The sequence below is a fragment of the Antrostomus carolinensis genome, unplaced genomic scaffold, assembly GCF_000700745.2.
Source record: "Antrostomus carolinensis isolate BGI_N321 unplaced genomic scaffold, ASM70074v2 scaffold22238, whole genome shotgun sequence".
Lineage (NCBI taxonomy): Eukaryota > Metazoa > Chordata > Aves > Caprimulgiformes > Caprimulgidae > Antrostomus > Antrostomus carolinensis.
This window is the reverse complement of record NW_010335301.1, coordinates 26,643-41,007: the sequence shown is the minus strand read 5'-3', so window position 1 is coordinate 41,007 and position 14,365 is coordinate 26,643. Positions and strand designations below refer to the sequence as shown.

At 38.6% G+C, this 14,365-nt stretch overlaps 1 protein-coding gene across 1 annotated transcript in view; it reads left to right on the top strand.

Moving 5' to 3' along the window:
* The first annotated feature begins 2,282 nt into the window (after positions 1-2,282).
* STN1 (STN1 subunit of CST complex) overlaps positions 2,283-14,365 on the top strand; it is a 26,171-nt gene continuing 14,088 nt past the window's right edge. The window contains 4 exon segments of the mRNA XM_029086619.1: positions 2,283-2,415; positions 7,072-7,167; positions 12,043-12,114; positions 14,026-14,187. Of these exon segments, the coding sequence (XP_028942452.1) occupies positions 2,283-2,415; positions 7,072-7,167; positions 12,043-12,114; positions 14,026-14,187 (463 nt within the window).

Genomic DNA, 14,365 nt, shown 5'->3' with positions numbered 1-14,365 from the left:
TGATAACTGTTTACTGAAATACCAAAATACAATATTTTTAATCTCCAGTGGTGCTGCTTCATTGATTTCCCCTCAGATACACACATGTGCAGGGGTGACTTCTGCATTTTACACCAATGAGTGGCTGTTCATGCAAAATACAAAAAGCTAGACAGGCTTGTTACCCAATTCTCTGTTTTTGGCTTGTTAGCTCAGTCTGCGTCTGTCTGGGGGGAAAAGTGGTACTGAGCTATGACAGACTGTAGCTGTGCAGAGTAAGCTGGGGAGGGCGTGGGGGCATGGTGCAGAAAGGACTATTCCTTTGTATAAAAGATGATCTAAGAGAACAAGACTGTGATTTTTATCCATGTTTCTTGTTAGAGGAGAAGTGCCACTAAAAGTGAATAGTGGGGACTGTAGCACCATTAAGTACAAAATTATATCTTAGAAGTTCCTGTTTGTGGGTGGGAGACAGGATGACACTGGCCAGTGCTTCTCTTTACTCCAACTCATTACATGTTGACCTTGACTGACTAGAGTGTGTATGTTTATACAGGCAACTTTGTACCAGAGACTGCAAACAAAAAGAGAGAGATGGGGAAGACTAATTTTGTTAGGAAAATGAGCATGCTAATTAAAATACAGGTTCAAACCATGTGTTTGCTTGGGTAAGTTTATGGTCTAAGTTTGACATAGACTATAGCAAGCAACCGGAGAATTGCCATATGGAGGAACAGCAGCTTTGCATGATTAAGATCATACAGTTAATAGCTTAGTTTATAAATTTCTACTGAGCAGTGTCTGCAATTCAACAGCAGAAAAAGTGTGCTTCATGGGGAGGCTTGAGTGAGAAAAGCATTGTGAGATGGTTTTGAGTAAATATTGCATGTGCAAAAGGGATGGAAAAGCTGCCTGTAGCAGAGAGAAAGACATAAATACAGGTGTAAAAAAACCAAAACAAAACCAAAACTATTTAGCTTGTTACTCAAAGGTGAAGTGACTGGTAGAACTGTCTAAATCTAATACTTTAACCATCTCAAAAAAACACATGACCAGTCTAAGGAAGGTCACAGTATCACTAATGTTTTGGGTTTTTTTCCAAAAATTAAAGAAAAAAAAAAAAGGGAAATTAATAAAATTAACATAATTGTCATCTGCAGTTGTTTTCACAGTGTAGGGCAGATGTCAGCAATGCTTTATCATGTTGTCATCTGTTTTTCTGCCTCAAATTAAAGTTTTAAGTGTGAAAATGGAAATCATACAGAATCCAAGCTCTGTTGCTACTCAAAGAAGCAAGATGCTTTCATTATATTCATGGCATGCTACCTCTACATCAGTAGCTAGAAGTGTCTCTTGCAGACTAGAGATCACTGTCAACCCACAGCAGGGAACTACTCCCTCTCAGGAGACCCTAGCTGCCAAATCTCAGTCCTGTTATACTGTATTCAAGATCAGTCTACTTATCACCTTTGCCCTACAGCTCTAAGTCACTGACACCCATTTGAGGGTGACCTGGAAAGCTTTATGGGAACAATTTAGCTATCCATACAGAAGAAGCTAATAAAAAGTGTATTCAACTTCCAGATATCTACAAAGATCCCTCCTGAATTGAGTTCTGGTTTAGGGTTTGTTGTTTGTTGTTTTGGTTTGGTTTGGTTTTTTTGACATCAACTCTGTGATAAGCAGAGAATTGGCTCTGTTAATGGCAGAAGATAGCAGGCATTAAACAGAGAGTTCTGAAGAGGTAAAAGGGGAAGGTAACAATTACAAAATTATTGGATACTGTATGCCCAAAATAAAGAAGAGCCAGTTGCTTTTGTTTCATATTAAATAAGCCTCCCACCCACACTGCAATAAAGCACAGGTTGAGCAATGAGGAGGAATATTTTATGGAAGAGGAAGAGAATGATAGGGGGGAAAAACAGTCAAGTGTACAGCAAGTAACCAGTTAGTATCCCACAATCCTGCTCTTCTTAAAGAAGTGTTGTATTTGGTTCTCTGTTTCTGGGTCTATAGAGAACAAATCCCTGAAATTCTATTTCATTTGAAGGAGCTGGACAAAATGCTGTTGCTGTTGAGTCTCAGTATTTGGAGTAAATCATCAGTATTGGTATTTTGAATATATCATGTGGTGACATAAAGTTTACATTACATTGGATAAGTTCCTGTGTCTCTTCATCAGCTCTGTTGTGTTATTGTTTGTAAAATCACAAGCTATTTTTTGATTCAGTTGAAACATAAGTGAACAGCACTTTACCTGTGTAGAAAATCATTACAAGTTCTTCTGTGTTCACAGGTTTTGAATGCAGTCTGCGTCCAAGAAGTATGAAGAAGAGACACCTTCTCTGTACTGGGGGATGGATCCTGTATTTTCTGCATTTGCAAGACTGTATATTAAAGATATAAAAGAAATGAGAGAATCTAAACAAGTGCCAGGTATGTGTTTATATGTGCTGATTATGATGCACACAATTATAATTGGTTTATGTTGTGCCCTTTATCTAGGGATTGCAGAATGCTTCATGAACACCAGTAATTTTCCATGTCCCTAAGCTGAGGCATTAGTATCTTTAACAGTTCTAAGAGCAACAGGTTGTATGTAAAATATATGTGAAAAATAAAGTATGTCTGGTCTAATGGCTTTTCTTCCCCTCATATATGTAGATACAGAACCTCTTTTACATTAAGATAATGTTGTGTTTCCTCTGTATAGTGATCCTTGTTATATTCTGATAAAGTTAATTATAAAATGGTGGTCCTTTCTGGATGTATGTATATATATCTTTCCACTGTCTCTACAACATTTGAGAAGAACTTTATGCCTCTTTGCTGCAGAATTTTGACAGTTGATGACATTGCTGGGTGTATGTGTTTTGCTTTTTCTTCTGGATATTAATATATTATAAAACAGATACAGATTTTGAGGTTTTTTCTGCTTAGTTTAAAGATATGATAGATATATGACATTCTCCATACATTTGAATAACATCATTGTAAATTCTGACATCTGTGCTGAATCTTATACCACACCTTTTATCTCCTAACCATTGTTGGAAACTGTATGCTTTGCAGTCTGTTCCCTGCTGGTCTTCACTCAGTATCACCCACGTGTGTACGTTGTCAAAAGGAACATGGGTCTGACCTTGAATTTCTGTTTTCACTACAGAGACTTTAAATAGACTGCAGTATGTTTTCTGCTGTAGAAAGGTTCATTACTCCAAACCGAAGCTTGACAAGGTGCAAGGTTATCAGGGAGGAACCCAAGGAACTTAGGGTTTACTGCTTTTCCTCATTAATGCTAAGCAGAGTGTGTGTGTTTTGTTTGGTTTTGGTGATTTGTTTGGGTTTTTTCCTTTTTTTTTTTTTTTTTTTTCTCCACAGAGACAAGGTACCTCAGTTTGGCTCTTTAAATATGCATTGCCTTGTAGGTTTTGTTATTCTTATTTCTTTTTCTTTAACAGCAAGGTTAATGGCAGTGCTATTCTTGCAGAAATGGACAGGTGTTCTTGTTTTGATCTTTTCACGACCATTTTTATGTAGGTAGGGACTTTACAAACTGCAAAGCCCAGTGTGTATACCTCTCTGTTATTTAACATGATGGGAGACACTTGTCTTAAATCCATTGCAAGAATTAGGCTACAGTCTGTTGTTGATGTTTGTACTAGAGTGAGTAGTATTTAGAGGCCTTTTTAAAGTGTGCAGACTTGCAGTAGTACTGGTGTAGCAAATGCAGTTGGTAAAAACTGTTCCTGCTTCATTTAGAGACATTTTAATTGTTTTTAAACAAAATACAAAACAATTCAATATCAGCAGAATAGGATTGCAGTTTGGACTTGGACATTAGTACACACACATGCAAAAATATAGTCAGAAGAATTAAACTTGCAAACATCAACAAAAATATCTCATAACAGCAGGAACAGCCCTAGAAAGTACAATCCTCTCTTCTTTTTTTTTTTTTTTTTCCCCACCTTTAAATTACCTGAATTTCCCTTTTCACTTCCTTTCCTGTTCATTTACTTAAGTGAGTTGTCTTCTGCTTCAGGAACTCTTTCAGTGTTTTTATTACTTTTTTTTCTAAGATGATCCTAAGGAAGTGGTATCTGTCATGTCAAGATATCAGCCTCTGCATGCGAGCTTTCTCCACTTCCTGTGCATCTGGCGTTTTGCACAACTGAGCTTGCTTACAATCCTGTATCGTTTTCTAAACCAAACTTAAAATTTCATAGAACAAGTATCCTGAACTTTGTTCGTTCTCCTGGCACCAAACCAGACGTCTTTTGGTGTACCTTGTTTATTGGCAACAAATGATAGCACAACAGAAACACTAAAAAAAATATCTTTTGGGGAAGGAAGAGGTAGGTGTTTGCTGTCAATGTTTCCTGCCTTTAATGGGTTTGTTAAAGACCAGTTGAAGCTAAGTATATGATTGGCTATAAATCAGTCGTTAAGTAATGGTAATTAAGAATGAATGAGTGCAAAACAAAGAGTTGTAACTATGAGGAATGGAAAGAAACACAGACTGAATGTCAGGAAAAACATCCTTAGAATGACATCTGCTAAACTGTGGAGCAGCCTTCCCAGGAAAAAGGTGGGATGCCCTTCACTGAGATTGTTTATATCCTGACTGTACAGATTGCCAGGAATTTACTGTACGGAACAGCCTTGCATTGGCCCTGAGGAAATGGACTGAATGACCTAATAAGTTTTTTTCTTTCCATTTTAAGCGTTAGGATTTGATGCCACAATGACTAATCCCTTAAAACAACACAGAGGAAAGCAGTAAACCTGGCCAATTACTCTCATGCTATAAATGGTGACAAGAAGGCTGGAAAACCTCCCAGATAAAAACAGCAATTGTGTTGTTTTAGAGGCCTGGAAATGAGAGTGGGTGTCAAACTCGGTTGTAACACATAATCACACCATGGAAATGAACCTTTCTCAGAGTTATCATGCACCACTGCATTGTGACAGCTTCTCAACAAGCAAAGGAAGCTACAAATAGCATAAAAGGAGGTAATAATAATTAAAGCAATGGCAAACAGCTCAGTGCTCAGTAATGCTGGTAAAGACATGACCAGAACTTGCCCTGGGGAGCTCTGTATCTATACCCCCCTATACCACTGCTGTGGCTTCCTGTTGTGGTAGCAGCAGATTAGTGTATGTGTTGTTTGCTGGGTTACTAGGAGCTTGACTGAATGTACTTGCACATAGTTTCAAATGTGCAGTATATTTTTATTGCTACTAAGATGAACATACTTTGAACAAAGAAGCTGTCGGGAGAAACAGTTTACACCTTGAAGTTGTCAAGTTAAACAACTTTTTAATAGTGTAAATATAATTTTATCTTTCAAATGAATTCAGGTAGTTTCTCAGAGAGTGGAGTTCTATGTGCATTTATGTGGATAGAGAGAACCAGTTTTATCTTGTCTCTGTCATTTGCCAAAACTCTGCTTATGAACTGGAAAATGAACACAATAACATGTTGCTTGTTTGCACAGTGAAGAGCTTGGAGTCTCTGCTCCACAGACTTACCCTGAAAGTGACCCAGACCTTCTTTTATAGGAATTTTGTAAGCTTTAGTGAATAATTATATACACTGGGAGCATCTCCTGAGGGTTTCTAAAGCAGTCTTTATTGGTGTCCTGGTAAATGGAATGAGAGAAAAATAGACAGACCGGCTAAACATGCCCTACACCAGGCCTGGCCAGTGACCGCGCCATTAGTGTAACCAGCTCTAAGATAACAGCAATAGATGCATCCTCAAAACATGGCAGTGGATTTTTATGAGCAAAACTTCTGTTTATGAACTACTTGTCTGATCACTTATGATTTTTTTTTTTTCTGAAACTTTGGGTTTTTTGTCTTTCTTATGTGAAGAAAGTTAATTCCAGGCTCATTTAAGGCTACCAGCTATGTAGGACAAGTTATTTTTGGATTTTGGTTTTTCTTTTCTTTCTTTTTTTTTTAGTATATACAGAACGTTTTCTGACTTCCTTGCTGCAGCGTTTTTCTTTCCCTTTGTAAGAATAAGATTTGCCACAGTGTATGGAGCCAAATGTTCCTTTCAGAGTCCCTTGAGTTATCTAGTTTTTAGAAGACAGTTATTGAATGTCCCAGATGGCATATTTCAGTAAAGCAGCAGTATTTGAAAACTGAAGAAAACACACTGACTGAAAATTAGCCAGCCCAGGATATATCTGGAGCTTATTGCCCTATTATCTTCCTCTTAGTGGTCTGTGAAGCTTCAGTGTTATTTGTTTACATCGGTGTTTGTTAACATTGGTCACCCTCTTGAAAAGGATTACAGCATGTGGCAGCCTCAGTGCTGTCAAAGTCCGCTGGGCTCTGATTCCTCGCTGTTTCCTGGACGTATTTTTACAGGTTATTCTTATTCAAGTCATCTTTATAGATGCACAAAAATAGCTTTGAAGGGATGTTTTTAGAACGTGTTATTTCAGAAACTGAAGTTCAGGATGCTGTCCACGATGACTGCACAGTGTACTCCACAATCTGAGGGTTGTTTCTCTCCCCCTGCCCCCAGTGGCTCCTGTTCTTTTAGAAATGAAAGATAGAATTATGTTAGTTTTCCTTTTGGAGGTTCTGCCTTAATCAGTAACAGCTGCATTGTGAGAAGCTCAAAATGCTTCCATTGTGTTCTATTATTTATTCTGAAGCCTGGTTAAGATGTTTAAAAAAAACCCAAAACAAAAACAAAAAAACCCCAAACCAAAGTGAAACAACAAAATGCTGAAGGAAAAAAAAAAACCCCAACAAACCACTAAAAAAAACCCTAATGCCTGGAGCAAAAAACCCTATTTTTCAGATCCAAATGTGCATGAAAACAAGAGGTTAATAAAGTTCTGACACTCTGCAAAAGCGAGTTTTGGAATCCTAAGTAGAGCTGATAATTCTTCCTTCTAGCGTTCCCAGTCCTCATTGATCCAGGGGATTTTTCACATGAGTAGGCATAGATATAGTTTGAAATATATTAAATATGTAAGAAAGTTTTTTGCTGATTAATGTTACTATGTAGGGCAGGATGTTGAAAGAAATATATTGTTATGCTTACCAAGAACGTTCTGTGTCTAGGTGTATTCTTTTATAATGGACATCCAGTAAGACAGGTGGATGTTGTCGGGATAGTGGTTCAAAGGAAAGAGCAAGATGCCTTTTATAACTATGGAGGTAAGAAAAGTTTCTTTCTTTTTTCTTGCACTTAGCAGCCTTCTAATCCTAGTTACCATTAGAATTTAAAGGTTGCCTTACTTGATCATTGTCTACTCTTGAAACAATGGTGCTCTTACCCTAATATAATGAATATCTGCAGCTCAGATTACTTATCAGACTTAGTGAAGATACTGTTTATCTCCACAGAAGTAGAGAAACAAATAGTTAAAGCAGAGTAACCGATTCATTTGAGGTCACCTAGCAAATCTTAATTTTGGTTATTGCTTTGCCACAGGACTCCACCGTCTTCCTCTCACACATATGCAGTTCTTTTGGTCAGATTTATGTTAATAAGAGATTTAACAGTGCCTGCAAATGGGAAGTCACTTCTTCCTTTTTTGAACCTTAGAAATCTCTTCTGACTTCTTGTATGTTTTGTTGTGTCTTGGAGCCAGCTTTTAGTAGCAGTCAGGAGCTTGTTTAAATTTACATGTGCAAGAGCCTTAGCAAATCTAACTCAAGCATCATAGTACCAGTCCTCGCCATCACCAGCTGGGAGCTGTCTCCTCCCTATTGCTTTTCCCAGTTTTCAGACTATTTTATTAACATGGCAACATCTGATTGTCATTTTGTTAAGTTCTCTTTTTTAGCTGGAGAAAAAGCAGAGTGGAGTAGTGGAGATATGGCAGGTTTCAAAAGGTGGGGGAGGTCATCTCCCAGTAGGATGAGGGAGCCAAATGCATAGATCCTGTTGAACACTTGAAGAACTCGTGTCCAGTGTCTTCCTCTGCCATGGGTTTCCACCTGATGGAGGTAAATCATGGAGTGCCTCTTCTTACCCAGTTCCCTCACTTATAAAACTGAGGCAATTCCCTGACTCACAGGAGTATTGTGAAGACCTAGCTGACAACTTAACCAGGTCCGAGCTTCCACAACACCTGCAGTTGCATCACACTGCTGCAGAGTAGCAGTAACTGCTAGTGCATATAGCATACCTTGCACTGGGTGCAGCTGCTTAGAGTTCACTCTGTGCTGTATGGAAATGTCCCTGCAGGTTTATGTCTAATTTCTGGATGTACATTATTACCCTGCCATTACACTAAATAACAAGTTGACAATAAATATTTTGAAGCACAAGTTTCTCTGGCACTTGAAGTAGCACAGGCTAAACAAGCACCTAAGTTAAGAGGTGGAGATATAATTGATGATGTAATGAAGTGTTGAAACATAAATTGAATGCCAGCTATTATTCTCTTATTGCACTAGTATGCAAATAGAGTTATCACTTCATGAGAACAGAGGAACACAGAATAAAAATGACCAAGGTAAAAACAATTCTACAGGCAAGGGTTTCTCATGCGACTGTCAGCATTGGTTTGGATGTAAATTTGTTGGAAATTTTTGATTGAGGCAGAAAACAGAGGAATAGAGAGAAAAAAAAAAGAAAGAAACTGCAGAGTGGTGGAAGGCCTTAGTGTTAGATCAGTCGACCTTTAAGTACAGCTCTCAGTGAGCCAGGCTTCCTGCTGTCCTTTCACATCCAGCTCTGCTCTTTGTTCCAGCAGTTCCTGGTTTGAGCTGTCAGGCTACCTGCCAGGATGGCCCTCCCCAGCCTGCCCTCCCTTTCAGGGAGGCTGACTCGCCAGTGTAAAATTGTAACTTCTTAGACAGTTTCCTGCTTGTATCTTCTTGCCTCTCTCAGTTCCACAGACTGGTTGGTGAGTCACAGAGCAGGCATTGCTTCAGTTGGAGTGCTGCACACTGCACAGTACGTGCACATTTTCCATTTGCTTTCAAGTGACTTACAAAGCAATTCCCCTTTTGTACTTTTTCTCTGATAGAGAACTGAAATGTCTTTGTATCACTGCCCCTGTCTTCCCCCCCTCATTTCCTATCTGTCTACTGCAGAATGTGCACCACTCATTTTAAGAGAATCTTAGGTCCTCTCTGTGCTGGAAAACCTTACAACCAGAACTGGTGACAAAATAGTAATTGTGAAAGAGTGAATTGACTCTTTCTTGGCTTTTAAAAAACAAAACAAAACCAGAAAAACCCAAAACAAACAAACAAACAAACCCAATAAAACTTACCTGCCATGTAAAGCCCAATTTTCACATTTTGATTTGATTGTTTATTTCCATTATTATGATCTGTTAGAAGCAGGATATCTAATTAAAGTGTAGCTTTGAACAAGCTCATATTTTAGATAATGTATCTTTCAGACCTTTTGTTTTTGTTCCTTTACTTTTTTTAAAAAACAAACAATATCAGATATGGTTTTCCTTGTACTCTAGAACTGTTTTGAAAGGCTGAAAGGCACTTGCATTAAAAACAAACAAAAAATCTCACCAGGATCACAGTAGGCTCACATAGGTCCAGCAAGAACCACAATAACCTTTTCGTTATAAAGAAATAAAAATGAATACAAATATCTCATTTATCAGGTGGCTTTGAGAGTGCTACCCCTCAAATAGTTAATATAAGAGTAAAAAAAACCCAAAATAACAAAAAAACTAAACACAAAGAAACAAACCAGAAAAAAAAAACCCAAAAAACAAACCCCAAACCAACAAAAACAAAAGTTTAAACCCAAGGAGATGAGGAAGTACAGCACAGGGAGCACAGGAAGTTTTCAAAAGCTTGTAGACCCTTTGAGTGTATTTAAAATAGATTAACATTCTCCTGTCTAATTAGAATACAATTGCAAGAGCTCTCATTCATCTGTGCTTCAGGAGTTATTTGCCTTTTTGCTCAAAGCTTTTATTTGTGAACTGGGAAAACTTTGTTTCAGAGCCTTGCACTGCTACCAGATTCCCTGTGTGGTCGAGAAGAGGTCAGTCTCTCCAGGACTCCATTTTCATCTGTTACATTGATGAGGAGCTGTCTGGCCTCCTAATCCTTCAATCTTGTTTGGTTTTTTTCTAAACCCTTTTTAGGAAGCATTCTGTCACAGTTGGTGCAACAGAGCCAGTTGCAAGCTGGAACATCTAGAAGTTGCAGTAATGTAATAGTGACATATCATCTGCTCTGTTTCTTATTGGCATTACTGGCTTGCATTAATGGCTTGGCATGGTATACAAGGGCTCTCCTACTGAAATAATTGCTTGTTGTCTATACCAAGGAGGGGAAAACCTACCAGCTAGATCATTATTTATGCTCTGGTACAAAATCAAAACTGCTGAAATAGCTGCAGACACAGCAGCTCAAAACAGGGATAGCAATGACAGGAGCACACGTTTGTTATGGAATTTGGAATTGCTTGCATCTTATAAATGCTGTATGTTTGTTATTAGGAATGTGTAGCTAAGCCACTGGGAAACAGGAAGGCAAGACAATTATTTGAAATTGGACCCCCCCAAATAGGGAGATTGTTTCAAAGTATGTGGGACAATGCAAAGGCATTTTGCTTTGATGCTCTGGTTCCCAGAGGAAACGACTGCAGGTACCAATCAGTAGCTTCCTGGTAAACATTGCTGTTGGTTTTATAGTCATGGATCTGGTTTAAGGAGCAGAAGAAAACTGCAGGTTCCAATTTGTGAGGAGTGGAAATTCAATCTTGGAGATGGCTGTATTCAAGGAGCAAGGTGCTTGGTGCGTTAGCTGAACTGGAAATGTGATCCTTGCTGTGGTTTGACAGGTGTTTAGTGACTTTTTATTTAGAGAGTATTTGTTGGACACGCCATCTATATGTAGTCTCTTGTTCTGTGGAAATACTGATTCTTCTAATAGTTTTTTAGGGTTTTTTGTGTTTTTTCTTGTTCTGCTGTCCTTGACAATGCAGCGCCTGGGGCAGAAATCACAGAACCTATTTTGATTAGGTACAAGGAAAACAGGAAAAGCTAGACAGCTCCCATGCTCAGGAGAAGGTGTTAAGCTTTTTCAGCAAAGGAAGTGGCTTGCATGCCACCAGTAGGTATACTTTAAGTTAGGAATTCCTAGCCTAAAGCAGAACCACAAGCATGTGCTGTCCTCTGTCCTTCCTGGCTGGAGGAGCTGCTCTCTGGGACATCTTCTTGTACGGGCAAGGGCAGCGGACTCTGTGCACAGTATTAGTGTGGAAAACAAGGCAGCTGGAGGTAGCAGCGCTTCTAGTCTGTTCACATGACTGTACCCCCAGTGTTGAAGTGCTGTTTTCTCATTGTTACAGTAATCACAGGATGGTGGGGGTTGGAAGGGACCTCTGGAGATCATCCAGTCCAGCCCCCCTGCCAAAGCAGGTTCATCTAGAGCAATTTGCACAGGATGGCATCCAGGCAGGTTTTGAACATCTCCAGAGAAGGAGACTCCACAGCCTCTCTGGGCAGCCTGTCCCAGTGCTCTGGCACCCTCACAGTAGAGAAGTTTTTCCTCATGCTTAAGCAGAACCTCCTGTGTTCCAGCTTGTGCCCGTTGCTTCTTGTCCTATCACTGGCCACCACTGAAAAGAGTCTGGTCCCATCCTCTCGGCGCCCACCCTTTAGATGTTTATAAACATTAATAAGGTCTCCTCTCAGTGTGTTTTATACCTGGTTTCCTATTTCAGTTTGTCTGGCTTCAGCTTTCAACACTGATTCTTCTAAACTTGTCAATGAGATTAAAACCCTTTAGTATCCAATATGTGTACTGAAGCCTCATAATTCAGATTACTGCTTGATCTTTTTTTGAGAATATGCCTGTCACTTTGCTGGCTGTGCACATAAGCAAGGTACCTGGTGCTGAGCTACTTCCATGACTGAAACAACTGTGGAAATAATTTCAGAGGTGTAAGTAGGGGTTGAGCACTCACTTTCCCTTTCAGACTGGTTGGAACAAGATATCCTTGGCAGTCATCTCCTTATGTATCTATGTATCTTCACTTCTTGGAACATCTCTACCTGCTTTCTTACTGAGTAATTCTTGAAATTTTTTTTACAGTGGATGATAGTACCGGAGTTATAAATTGTGTCTGCTGGAAAAATCTTATGGTAACAGAAACATCTTTAGCAGGTAATTTATCAAATAAATAATTCCCCTTTTGACTCTACAGTTTTGTTCATTTATCTTACATAATAATGATAAAACTTGAAGAAGATCAAATTTGACTTTTTCTTTTTTTTTCTTTTTTTTTCTTTTTTTTTTTCTTTTTTTTAAATTATTTTAAACCATCATATCCTACGGCCTGGGCCATTTTGGGAGTTTTGTATTACTTTTGTGTTGTGTCCAGTGGTAATACCAATAAAACCACTACATCATGACCTGTCATGGATTTTCATTATCTGAGTAATATATTTAAATTAATATAATCATCAAATGGTTTGGGTTGGAAGGGACCTTAAAGATCATCCAGTTCCAATCCCCCTGCCATCAGCAAGGACAATTCTATTCTGTGACATTGTTCAGAGAATCCTCTTCTTATGGTTCTTTTTGTGACTTCATCTAGTGAGAAACTAGGCTAGAAATCTGCCACATGTCACAGCTTCTGTTTCCAAAGTCAATCCATTGACCAGCAACCTGGTTTACGTTTCCCACCCTTGTGATACTGTGGTTTCAGGATTCATCTTCTTTTCTTTGTTTGCATTCATATTCTCCTCCTGCTCATGCAAATACTGTCAATGATGAACTCGAAACTAGCTTAAAACACAGAGGGAAGATGCCAGCAGTCTTTTACAAATTGGGAAAGTTCTAAATGTGCAGAAATTGTACATTTGAAATGAATCTATTATTGCACTCAGTAACAGAGGAACTCAGTAGTGTCTGGCTTTCTCTTCGCTTTTTCTTCCACGATTTCTCATAGATCAAAGTGTGGAATACTTTCTACTTTGGACCTTCTTGAAAGCTCATTTAGTAGATTGACAACCCTGATATGGAGCTGATCAAATATTCCTAAAATAAATGTTACTAATGTCATCTGCCAGTGTTAAGGTTACCTATGCATAGAATGGGGAAAGGAAAGCTTGATGTAAAAGTTAAAATCTCTGTCTGTGGAACAAGCCCATTTGTACAGACAGATAATTCGCGCTTACTTACATTTAACAGTGATATGACAAGTGATATAAACGGTCCCAACTGGAACTGGAATCTAGAAGACAGCTCTCTCTTTTAGAGAGGTGATGTTGTGGCACAGCTTTCAAAACACATAATGGAGACCCACAATCAAATAATTTTTTTATGAGGAACTTAAATTCATTAAAGGAATTGCATGAAATACTGCTTGAAATAGAATGAGGACCTGGAATGCTTGTTTCAGCCTTATGTTCTTATTTTACACCTACATCAGTAGTGCTTGAATGGACACTATGCTGCTAATGGAAATTTGTTCATTTGTACCTGCTAAAGAAAACAGCTCCTAGGAGACACAGGAAACTTTCTTCCAGCCTTTTGTAATTGTGATCAGGGATACTTGGATCATTAATCAGGTTTTAATTTAGGAAGAATTTACTCCCCTGCAAAGGTGTGTTACGTAAATGTGAAGTTCTGTCAAGTTGCGTTCACCTCAGCATAGACATCGAATTGCATCACATGAATACTTTGGCTCCACCTCAGATGACTCATTCTTTTATATAAAAAGTTCAGCTGACCTTTTTTTTCTCCTCTCATCCATCTTAGCATGAGAAAATAAAAAAATGACAAAACCCATTTCAAATTAATGTTTCAATTTTGCAACCCATCTTTGACATTTTCAGTGCTAAATCAGTATCTCCTCCCTTTTACACTTTCCCCAGGAGAACTATTTAAATAAATATAATACTCTACACTAACTTTGTCACCCAAAAGTTTTGCTGCCCAGGACACATGACGCCTGGGACTTTACCCCTTTAGTAGTAGTATGACTCCTGTGATGCCTAGGTGTTTGGTTGAATGCAAAAGGACAGTCCTCTTGGCCTTAATGCCTGATCTCCTTTCCCCTGCTTCTTACAGGTCGTCCAAGCACACCCAGCAGTCTTACTGTGCTTGAACAGATGAAGAAACTCCAAGAAATGGTGAGCCAGAAAACCAAGCTGGAGATTGGGGATATTATCAGGGTCAGAGGTCACGTTCGAACCTACAGGCAACAAAGAGAAATTCAGGCTTCATGTTTTTGTGAGTGTTATGGATCTGTGACATATGTAACTTAGTTGTTTGAATTTGTGAGAAGATCTAAGTTGTATGTAATTCACTGAATAATTTCCACTTTGTTTTCTGGCATCTTGTTTTTCTAGGGAGATTGTCATCTGGATGTCTTTATTTCAGTTTTAGCAGTGTAAGGTTAGAAGACACA